At 42.2% G+C, this 12,161-nt stretch overlaps 1 protein-coding gene across 1 annotated transcript; it reads right to left on the reverse strand.

Moving 5' to 3' along the window:
• Positions 1-8,814: 8,814 nt before the first annotated feature.
• SF3B5 (splicing factor 3b subunit 5) lies at positions 8,815-10,150 on the reverse strand. The gene has a single exon (XM_048299505.1). The coding sequence runs from the start codon at positions 9,928-9,930 to the stop codon at positions 9,670-9,672; it is 261 nt and encodes an 86-aa protein (XP_048155462.1). The 5' UTR covers positions 9,931-10,150; the 3' UTR covers positions 8,815-9,669.
• Positions 10,151-12,161: the final 2,011 nt, after the last annotated feature.

Here is a 12,161-nt window from a genome sequence, read left to right on the forward strand (position 1 = left end):
CAAACCTTGGCTTACAGTAGCTTTCTATATGGAACATTCTTAACTTCAGACTAGTGATTTTTAACTGTCCCTTTATCTGAACAATTTCCATATCACACCTAAACTATCACACAATCAAAGGTCAGTATTTTTTGTAAATTATCTCTTAGTGACGGGTATCAGCTATGGCTGTTACTAAGAAGGTAGCAAATGCATCATATTAAAATCCCCAAAAGTTCTCATCAGCAAAAGCAGGTAAAAGAGAAAGCACAATGGAGTTCATAGGCAAGGTTCACTCTACTGGTTACTAGGTGGTAAAAGCACACGGAGAAAAAGCAAACTGAAATCTGACACCTGAAATCAACCAGTACAAAAGTGAACTCAACCCAAACATTATCTATGTGGAGACAGGGGGAAGGGTAAGGATAGGGAACAGTGAGGATTAAAGGGAATAAGGGAGACCCTCCTGTCGAGTCACAGGGTTCAAAGTGGACTCCCTTGCCAAACTTTGCCCCAGACTCGACCAAAGAGAGTGTTAAAAGTACCTACATGTGAATGCAAAGCAAAGCAGAGCAAATGACCTGTCCTGGCCCAGGCTCCTGGAGGCTTGGGCTAGTCCATTCCAGGCACAGGGGATTTTGGAATGGGATGGGTGGGGACAGGACAGGTGTGACTGGGACAGAGGGCCCGAGGCCTCGTTACTCACCTCAGCAGGGAAGGCATGATCAGACCTGAGCCTTCCTCTTGGCCTGTCCCGAGTGCTGCTGCCCTTGCATTGCCAGGCAGTGCTCAGGACTAAAGGCAAAAACAAACCCACTGGCCTGCTGTCCCTCAGAATTAAAAAAGCAAAAGCTTAGGTGCTTGACTATAGTGAAATAAGACGACTCTAACTCCCCACATGACCGAGGAGTGTCTTAATGCAAGTATTATGTAAATTAATGATGTCTTCAGTCCTAAATCTTTGTCATGCCTTTATTCTGAGGGAGAACATAGAAAATGGATGAACAAATTTTCTGGCCAAACTAGGATCAAAATGTTTTCCCAAGGCAAAGGAGGAGATGAATGTGCCCAGGATGGGAGCTTGTACTGTGTCTAAATTCCTATATTTTAAAGGTACAAGTAAAGCAAATAAATAATGAGGATCACTTCCAGAAATCCACTGAGATGATTTATATATACAACAACCAGCTTAGAGTTTAGTCCTTGCTGAGCTATGTTTGGCTGCAAGGCCATCTTGAAAGCTGAAGTAAGAGTTGGATGTTGTTTTTGCTATCCTAAGGGGGAAGCCCAGAAACCCTGAATGCTTTTGTTTCATGTCTATGCTTTGTCCTGCCTTGAAAATACCCAAGTGTTAGGGTATTTGCAGAACTAAACTTGATATTGTGCCATTTTCAAATTTCAGAGTAAAATTCTCTCCAACTTACTGAGCAGACTCATATTTCATCCTACACAAGCATCTGAAACAGCTCTTCTATCTGGAATGTATGCATTTCTTATAAGGGGCAAAAAAGGTCTCTTACCAGTATGCAGTTTTGAGTTGGAGTCAACACATTAAAAAGAAGAAAGCTGTTCACAAGATATAAGAGGTTTCCCTTGGCAGTAGATCTTTTCATTTAACCTTTTTGGTTTTATACAGTGCTTCTGTTCACACAGATGCAGGGAGACCCACAGATGGTCACGGTGCTGTCGGAATACCTTGCTGTCTTGGCTGCCCTCCCCTGTGTTTTGGGACCCAGTCACAGGGCTCTGGTAAATTCTCTGCAACCCTTTGCTCTCCAGTCTGTCGAGGCACTCCTACACTTCCGCAGGAGAGACTTACCCTGACTTACTACAGCTGGTTCCCTTAATGGCTTACACCAAAGACACGGGAGTTACAGCCTGGGAAATCAGGGTTTGAACTTGCGGCGCACTGTAATCACCTACTTTGGGGCAGCTGCCTGAGGGAGTCTTTTCTGCCCTGTTTTTCTCCTTGTAGTGCCTCCACGATGCGAAGAAAGTTCCTCCAAGAAAGAGGCAGAAGATCCCATATTTGACACTAAAGAAAAGATGTGCAATGGTCACTAGCTACAGAGCAGCAGGTAAGCTCTCACAGTTAGTTTACCACAAGTAACTTGTTCTTGAGCCCTTATCTTCAGTTTAAGTTATCTTTACCGCAGGAAAAGAGCATCCTCACAGAGCGATAGCCAGAAACAGGCATTTTACTTTGCATTCACATCCTCCCTTGCCTTCTTTTTGTAGACAACACCTGAAGCTTGTTGTTCAGCTTTGCCAAGAAAAATGCTTTGTTCCTGTTCATGACATTAGCTTTTCTGGTAGTGTCCTTGTAGAGCTGAAGGGGGTAGATAAGCTTTCAGGAAAAGGCTTACTGCTAACTGCCATAAGGGCAGCATGAAGAATGAAATCTCTTCCTCTAAGAATTATTAAGAACTGTGATCCCTCAACCCTGCTGCCTCATTTCCTAGAAAACATACATCATGTCCAACAGATAATACAGTCCTTGTACATTGCTGACTTCAGCCCACTTTTCTACCGATGCTGGCAGTCTCACCAGTGCATGTGTTAGGAGTGTTGCTTCAATTAGTTTTCAATGTTTTAAGTTTGGCTTTTCACTGCCTCTTCTGCACCATGCTTCATATTCTGAGAGCCAAGAAGCAGCTCTGAAGAATAAGGCCTATGTTCTGGAGCTCACAGCCACAAAACTTTGGTATGAAGTTCATGCAGCTGGAAAGAGATGATTCCATCAACTTTCCTAGGGATCCTCTTTTCCACTGGGCTTCACACACACATTTCTTCTGACTAGATTGCAGGCCCTATTGGGGCTTCTCCCTTGCTTGCAAAGCACCTGGCAGGGTACAAGCCTTCATCAGCAGAGAAGAAAAATCACCTAAAGGCCTGACCCAGAGAGACACCAAGTGCTTGAACACTGTGATTCAATGAGAATCTCCAGATGAGATGGCAAAAGCTGGATAAGATCCAGGCCTGGATGACTAACAGACTGAATGTCCAAGTGCCCTGCTGGGCAGGTTGGTAAATCCTAGCCTGCAGGGGAGGAAAGCCTGTGGGCCTGCACTGCCCCACAAAGTCTTCACTTTCCACCCAGACAGTCATCCTGCTGCTGAGATCCTAAAGGCCTACTTGCTTCCTGTGACTTGTTTGATGAGCATATGGCTAGTCTCTTTCCCTTAAAGCCTCATCATAAACAACCAATCAAAATACTGGGAATAAAACCACAAAGTGGAGCATTGGAGGAGCTGTTTGCCAAAGCCTTCATTCACTGCAACTTTCCAGGGTCTTCCCAGGACAACTGCAGTGCTCACAGATTTGTATGCAAATAGCTGATTCACAATCAGTGCCTTAGAAGGAAAACATTTTAACAAGCAATGAAAAGCAGAACATAGCTCCTTAAACACTTGTATGAAGGCCTATTGCAGCTCCTTAGCAAAGTCCTGAAGCTCTGGTGTGGGTACAGGACACTTTTCCAGCCTGTGGATGGGTCTGCCGCACTCTCAGGATAACCCATGAAGGCCCTGTTCACCAAGTCTGACCCAGTGATACCTTGCAGAGTCCAGTCCCCTGAGTGGAAAGGTGCCCCAAAAGGCACTGTGGAGCAGTTGCAGGTGAAACAGTGAGCTTGGCTGTCCCAGCTATTGTCATCTCTTAAACCATCACAAATAGTGGTCTGATAATGCCAAAGACACTCTTAGGCTTTTAAAATATGAAGTACTGAATCTGCATGCATGTCAGTCAAGATGTCCAAGTGGGAAGTGACTTATGCCAATCAGCATTTATACCCTGTCATCAGTGAACAGAAAACACAAGCATTTACTGTTCTCCATTAATCAGCACCATATATTTGGTTTTTCAATATTTTTTTATTTATGCCCAATAGGACATAAAATATGAATGCTGCAAAGTTCAGAAAATTCCTGCATGAGTCTCAGCTCAGCCTCATCTGCAATCAACAGCGTGTCAGGAAATCACAGTATCAGGCTAAGATAGCAGAAATGAGCTTATTTTGGTTTCCACCAGACTGGTGCATTACAGACATACCAGAAAGATGAAAGGAATTCTAAAGAAACATGTTTCCTTCTAGTTCTCATTGAGTTTGCTACTCCACAGATTGAACAAGAGCTTTCAGTGTCTTATAATGTAAAGACTATTTTCACAAAAGAAGTAAGGACGGGCAGGTGCCACATATTCTTACATCCTCAATCTTTTTTAACTTGTTTTTTAGTTTCACACTATGGTTGTTCTACAAAATGGACATCAGAGAAGTAACAGCTAAAGGCCTGAATGTTTGAGATGCAAGGTTGCCTTGAAAGTGATCTAGCAGGAGGACATTTGAAAAAAAAGCTGTATCCTTCAGCACAATGACATGAAAGCCTGTGGGCTTTACAGTTATAAAGTATCGCTGTCACATGCCCTGCACTGGAAAGACATGAGAGAGATACTGGGAGCACTTCCACAACCTTAGCAACAGCTCTGATCCTTTCCAGAGCAAAACAAAGTACTCTTTATTTCGCTCAGCTTGACAGGTACCAACACTTTGGTATGACACTTTGACAGATGAGATTTTTCCCACTCACATTAGAATCATAGAATCAGAAAATGGTTTGGGTTGGAAGGGACCTTTAAAGGTCATCTAGTCCAACCCTCCTGCGATAAGCAGGTACATCATCACCTACACCAGGCTGCTCAGAGCCCCATCCAGCCTGGCCTTGAACACTTCCAGGGACAGAGCATCTACAACCTCTCTGAGCAATCTGTTCCAGTGTTTTGCTATTCTCATAGTAAAAAATTTCTTCCTTAAACCTAGTCTCAAACTACTCTCTTTCGGTTTAAAACCATTACCCCTTGTTCTATCACAACAAACCCTGATTTTTAGTCTGTCCTTATCTGTCGTATAAGCCCCCTTTAGCTTCTCTTCCCCCACAAACATGGGCTGGCACAGGATGAAAAGAAGCTGCTTTATTTTCTTCCTTGACTTTTCATTCCAATATTATTAGGACAGTAACTGTTCAAGTCACCAGTTTCCTCATGTTTTCTGTTCCTCCAGGAAATCTTACCAGAACAATAAGGTTAAGTTGAATACTTAAACACTGGGGCCATGCTATCACTGGAAATGGTAGTATGTGAAGAAATATGCTTCAAATTTAACTAATTTTATCTTTGTCCTGAACATAACATTGGAAGCTCACTGCTTGTTTTTGGAAAACTACATTTAACAAAAACATTCCACCTCCTTTAAATACCCTTCTCTGTTAATTCTATAGCTCAGACAGTAATCAAAATAATAAATTTTCAGTCTGTGACCATACTAAAAATCTGAGGATCGAGTGTAGCTGATGATACATGACGGGAAAATTGCTAGGCTAGTAACTATTGGGATTTGCCTTTTAAAAAACTAGAAAGCAGATTCAATTTCTTTTAATGCTATATGAAAAGAATGTTACTTACATGCTACTCAAACATGAAGAAACACAAAACTTGTTTGCCTGTGCCATCTGATATCTGCTCTGCTGTGTGCTGTGGTCATGTTTAATTCTGATTCTCTGGGCTTTACACGCGTGCTCAGCTGTGCATGTACCAAATCCCGCAGCAGCCTGCACATAGCTTCTGCACAGATTGTAATGACTTCTGGCTCAGAATATAAAACATGCAGATTTCTTAGCAAAGGCCACTTAAGATAGTTTCACATCCAGTTCTTTATTCCCAGTCTGTCCATAGCAGCTCCCTGCTCAGTTATGCCAGTGCCATGTATAGTCAAGCTATAAACCTGATGGGAGAAGAGAAACATTAAATATAACCTCAGGGCTTTGTAGGATGTTTACAAACCCTAACTTTGCAAATTTAATCTTAACTCCACTTCAGCAATGTGATTTACCTTGCAGCCCCACAAGCACCGATATCAGCATTACCTGCGAGGCATTGGACTCTGAGAGCTTCTAAGCCAGCTGTCCAGCAGAAAAAAACATGGGGCAACCATGCCTCTCTTGAACTTGAGTAAATCCTGTTGTAATTTACCTGCTTAAAAACCCTAATTTCACATGTATCACCTCAAAATTGATTTATTTTTTTGCAACTTACAAGAAGTTCGAACTGTTATTCATCCATGATCAGAGTATCAATTATTTGGACTAAAGTTCTTTTTCACAAAAAACAAGGAGTCTGCATAGACTTATATGAGTTGGACTATGCCAGTCGTTTGATGTGGGTTTCAAAGTAAATTCCAGTTGTGAACTGTTTGTGGCAGAGACTATTCTGATACATGTTACAAGGGGAAGTCCAATGTATTTGGTGATTTTTGCAATAAAAACTGATTACCAAGTTGGTATGAAAATGAGAAAGAAAAACGGTGAAGTTCTGAACCCAAGAAAATTGTTATTCTAGTTCTATTTTTAGAGCAGTCAGAAGCTTTCAGGTATGTCAGCATCCTTACACATTTCTTCATGATAGCATAGAATGATGGCTCAGTTTCAAAAGGCAACAAAGAATACACTGAACTCTATTACATTCACAAGGGTTTTTTTTCCAAATCAAATATGATTGATTTGGAAAGATTGATTCAAAGAGATGAATATAGAAGGAAAATGGCAAATAGACAAGGAATAAAGGGACATTAATGGGATTTTCAAACACGATTGTCTAACTTGCAGCAATGTGCCACACTTTAATCCATTTTAAAAGTAATTAAGTTCTTTGGGGCAATTAAGCTAGCACTAGGGCAGTAGAAAGTGGATAGAGCATGCATTTATGGATGTATTATAACAACAGAACTAAAATGAAATACTGCATGATTAAATTCTAACGACCAAGAAACAACCCCTTTGTGTACCATGAAACCAAATGCCTCTTGTGGGGGGGAAGGGGAAGGATGATGTTTGTGGGTTTTTTTTCATTTTACTACAAAAAATCTAGAGTTAGTGGTGCAACATCACAGAACCAACGGAGCTCTGATGAGGATTTACAGACCAGTGTTGCCTAAAATAGCTCAGCTTTAAAAAGGAATTATCTGATGTGCTGAAGTAAAACCCTGATACTAAAACAAACTACAAATGTTATCATCTATGAAAGTTTAATATATGCAAATAATCTTAAAAAACAACTGAGTTTTATGCTGAACATGACTAAAATGAAAGAATTGACCCAAGTTTTACAGTTTGCAGAAAACAGCTCACTAATGTAATTGCTGCACTGTGCAAATGTTAACTAATGTACTGCTATCATTCTGATAAATCAGAAAATAGTAAAAAAGATCAAGGTATTCCAAGCAATAGAGTGACGGTATTGTGCTAGGACTCCTATACTGTTCTACTCACCCATTGTGAAAAAAAGGTGTAATACACACTCGGAACCTTGGAACCACCCCACTGAAAAAAGCTAATGACTTTTTCCTGTTGGGTAGCTTTACCAGCTTTTTTATGTATCCACCTATTTTTTCATTAAAAATCATACTGCTTGGATGTAAAAAGAGCATAAATGCAAATATCAAACCAATTTATAAACAAACAGTACCTGTCATATTTCAATCAGGATAGAGGTAAAAATCAGATGCATCCCAATAGGACAGGTAATTAACTCTGTTCTTTGTAGGCTTTACCCTTTTCAGTAATGTAGAAGTTAATTCACTGCCTTTGCTGGCTTTTAAAATGCTTTGGGATTTAGGAAAAATACCACCATCCAGAAATGAACTCTTCAGTGTCTCCCAATTCACTTGAAGTTTATCTTGAATTCTTACGAATTACAGCTTCCCTTTGGTTTTCTCGATTTCTTAAGGAAGTGCTAATGTTTCATAATCATTACTTACTACAGATGCTTCAAAAACATCTTTCCAACCATGCTAAAACAGAGGTATGTGCCTAACTGAGATCCAAGCAAGTGTACCTGGAAGAACCAGCAAGTTCATTCACCATGAAAATCTTTTGTCCCTGAGGGCTGTTTGGCCTTTGTAGTGAAGAGCTGACCTGCAAAAGAGCATTAATCTTTACTTATGTATTACATATTTGTTGCTCACATTTTAAAATGAATCCCCACAGATAGAGCTAATTGCTAGTTTATCCTAAGAGAAATCTCCTGTGAAATAGTTTTAAGTTCTAATTTATGCAGGAGTGATTAAATTGCATGGCTTCTGTTTCTCCTTACTGTAGGAGATTCAAGACTTCACAAAACATTGCAAGTTCAGTTTGCAAACCATTACAAAAGCACCTGTTATCCTCTCTCCAGCCTTTCCACTTGCCAAGGCCCAGCACTAAGGCTCAAGCTCCTTTGCTCCCTGTTGCACACACCAACTGCCCACTGGCTGCCAGCACAGGAGACGCCTTACGGAAGGCAAGTTTCTAAGATTTGGGAACAGAGCAGACTTTTAACAAGAACTGTTAAACTGAACAGGAAACTTACTTTATTTACATGCAAATTTTGTTCAATTTTTGCAAGACTGTCTTGCGTACCTGTGCCTATGCACTTGAACTTAACTTTTTCTGGAAAAACTTTCAGCCATGTTCCTCAGTATGTGAGGAACAGATGCTCTTCAAATTACCTGCACCAGCTTGCAGGCAAATTGAAAACCAGTTTTCTACGTATTCGCCTTATTTATTGGAAAATGAAGTAGTTCCTCACAAAACTTGCAGGTAAAATTTCTTTCAGTCCACTTCACCCATGCCCTCATCTTATTACGTGCAACAAAGTTTGAAAAATGCCATCTTCAAATTCTTCAAAGGACAGATGTACTGACTAGAGATCACCAATTTCAGAAAATAATCAATAAGCTTGCATAGTGTCTTAATAGGACCACAAAACACTGCACTTTCCCCTCCAACGTTAATACAAACAAACATGTCAGAAATGAGAGCATTTTATTTCTCCAAGCAACATATCTCACAGTTTTGGTCTGAGGCCTTTCCATCCATTGGAACTCAAAATTTATTTTAACTGTAAGTGAACAAAATGCCTATTTTAAAAGACAAATCTGAATCAACATCAGTTCAGTATGCAATCTGATCTAAGACTGCATCATGTCAAACCGTTTTACTTCTAAAGGGACTAACCCTTATATTCTTATTCCATATTAACACAGGCCAGCCCAGTATTAATGTCTTTGCTTGATGTAATGCAGAAAAAATTAAAATGCTAGGTTACTAGAAAGCATTAGGGGGAAAAAATGTAGCAAAGTTGCATCAAAAAGAATCAAGGTTTGAAAAATTCTAAAGTACAAGAAAGATGAAGCAAGAAAACGGTGTTTAAAGAAATACCAATTTGGAGTTTTAAAGTACTAGAGGAACTGACTTATGCTATACCACAAACCATTACACACAATAATGGTACCGAGAAATCAAACCCCTTGAGTACCAACAAACTTCCTCTCTCTCCCCTAAAAACTGAGTTTTGCAAGCAAGCATCAATCCATCATGCCAGGAAAATGCTGTGTGGGAGTATCCGAGACTCGCACCTCGGATGGTTGCAACGAAACGCTAAATACCGAGTACCAGCACTCCTTTGGGAACAAAAAGCTCTTACAAGGAGACTACAAAACCAAACATTAGGAATGCCCAGTAAGCTTTATTATTTTCCACTTGAGAAAATGCGAACGACCGCACAGTCAGAGTCCAGAAGCAGGCATTTTGCGAGACTTCTCCCGGTCAGTCCTTGGCGGGAACCACACAGGAGAGAGGGCCGGGACCAGGAGGACGGAGGTCAGGACTCGTCGGGCTTGTCGGCGGGCGGCCCGCAGGGCTGCAGCATCTTCTCCATCAGGTTGAAGCGGACGCGCGCCTTGCTCTCGTTCTCGGCGATGGCGAAGTAGTTGAGCAGGTCGAAGTGGCCCATGTAGGAGCAGTACGAGTCCCGGTGCTGGTTCACCAGCCACTCCCACTTGGTGGTGTCGGCGTGCCCCGTGCCGATGTACTTGGACTGCAGGTGTTCCAGCTGGCTGTGGATAGTGTAGCGGTCCGTCATGGCGCGGCGGGCGGGCGGGCGGAGTGCGCGATGGCGGGCGGGGAGGAAGGGCCTGGGCGCTGGGGTCGGGTCTCGGCGGCGCGGAGGGGCCTGGGCGGCGCGGAAGGGCCTGGGAGACGCGAAAGGGCCTGGGAGACGCGGAAGGGCCTGGGAGACGCGGAAGGGCCTGGGAGACGCGGACAGGTCTCGGCGCCGGGATCTCTTCCGGCGGGCGCAGCAGCGCTTCCCGCCGCCTTTCCTGCCGCGGTGCCCGACGGGAGCGCGCCGGGAAGGGCCTCCTGGGAGTTGTAGTCTCCTCTCCGCCGCGGCCGGGGGCTGGGCCCCGGCATGATTAAATATTGATATCGTAATAACATAATTTACTCCCGGTCCGGTCACGTCAGTTAGATAATCCATAGTAAGACAAGAGGTAGTTACAAGGCCGGGCCGGCATCTGTAACACAGAGTTATTTCAAAGCACGTACGTGAGGGTTGAGGGCTGGCTCCAGATCTGATCTCGTATTCTGAGCACGGGTACGGGGCTGCGACTCAGACTGAGCCAGATGCTCAACTGAGCCTCGGTCTAAAGCCTCGAGCCCCCGTTAATTCGTAAAGCAAAGGAACAGCTTTGATACTGCTCAATTCACCTGGAATCCAAGGGACATGCACCGTCCCACCTGGCTAGGAAATACCCACGTAGTGGATCATGGGGAACATCAGAAAGTCTCTCCTGCCAGAAGGTGTCAGAAAACAGGAAAGCAAAGCCGCGAGGCTCACGCTTCAGGGCACAGCTTAATCCCAGCTCCTGGCACTGTCTCTGTATAAACCGCAACTCAGAGTTGCTTCCCAAGTAAGTGACATGGGAAGCCTGGCTCTGGAGAAAGAAAAAGCTACCACAAAACCACCCAGGAGGTGCCTAGAGCAGCACAACACCCCTTTTCGTTAGCCCTTTGCTTGGTGAGAGGGCAATACAGCACCTTCTGTGGTCACTCTCATATAAGCCCACGTAGAGAAGGGCTGAAGAGGGCACAGCATTTGCAGGTCCTCCCAAAATAAGAAGCTTGGTGAGGTTACTTCTGCTACGTACAACTGAGGAAAGTCCTGTAGGTCCCATCCCTGTTCCTTTGTAAGGTGAAGAGCTCTGAGTTACTATTTCCCAGGCAGTCTGTGGAGCTGAGCAGGATCAGGGGGGTTAAGTCAAAATTAAATATTAATGTTGAAAATGATTTTTTGACAGTGCAAGTACTATTTTATCTGAATGTTAAATCCATAAGCACATATAAAACCCACAGAAAATATAACTTGTGTTGTCTATCTTCTTTTGGTCAAAGTCAAACTTAAAATAAATTTTATTATCCACCATAATGGAAGTTTTTTTCAGCTCTGTTCAAGAGCTTACATAATGTTAAGTTTAAAATGCATTAAATGATTCATGCTTTCATATGATAGTAGTGTTTTTAATAATTTGTTTTAAAATAGGAAAGACACATTGCCAGAAAATTTTCAGTAGGACACTGAGCTATTTCTTCCTGTCCTTGTAAATGCCCTGTAGCCAAAAAGAAATCCACAGAAATGTTGTGTGAAAACCCAGATGATTCTATGCCCCTTGTTTGAAAGTGAGTGTCTTATAAAACCAAGGCCATATAAAGCAATGTAAAAACAATGTTCTGAAGTGTCCTTACCCTTCAGTGCAAAGAGCTAAATGAGGACTATAAATTTTTATTTCTGTTATTTTTATGAGGATCTGTTGAGTCATTGCTACCAAGGCTTACTTAGCTGGAAGCAGATTACACAGCTGGATACAGCAGTTGCATTCTGTGGTTGCTTTCAGAGAGACCAAGAGAGGAAAAATAAACAAACATGACACTTTAGGAGTTTCTATGTATGCTGGTATGCAGAAAGACACATTCTCAACATGGGAAAGCTTTCATTTCTTTTTTTAAATGGCATCTTTCTAAAGAGTGGGATGGCAAGGATAATGCTAGCTTTTAACAGATGTTCCATGCCAACACAGTGACACATAAGGCTGCCCTCACAGCTGTTTTGAAGCTGTTTTGTATCCTCTTGGAAACCAGGAGATGTATTGATTAAAATAATCAGTCTTTGGAGCAGAAAAGATTCCCAGAAGCTTATCCATCTCTTGCAGATGTTGCAGTTTCTAGGAGCAGCAACTGCATTAAATTAAACAGGTATAAGAGTTCTAGTTTAAAAAAAAGAAAAGAAAAAGGAAAAAAGAGAGAGAAGAAAACCCC

This window comes from Corvus hawaiiensis, chromosome 3 (assembly GCF_020740725.1).
Source record: "Corvus hawaiiensis isolate bCorHaw1 chromosome 3, bCorHaw1.pri.cur, whole genome shotgun sequence".
Classification (NCBI taxonomy): domain Eukaryota; kingdom Metazoa; phylum Chordata; class Aves; order Passeriformes; family Corvidae; genus Corvus; species Corvus hawaiiensis.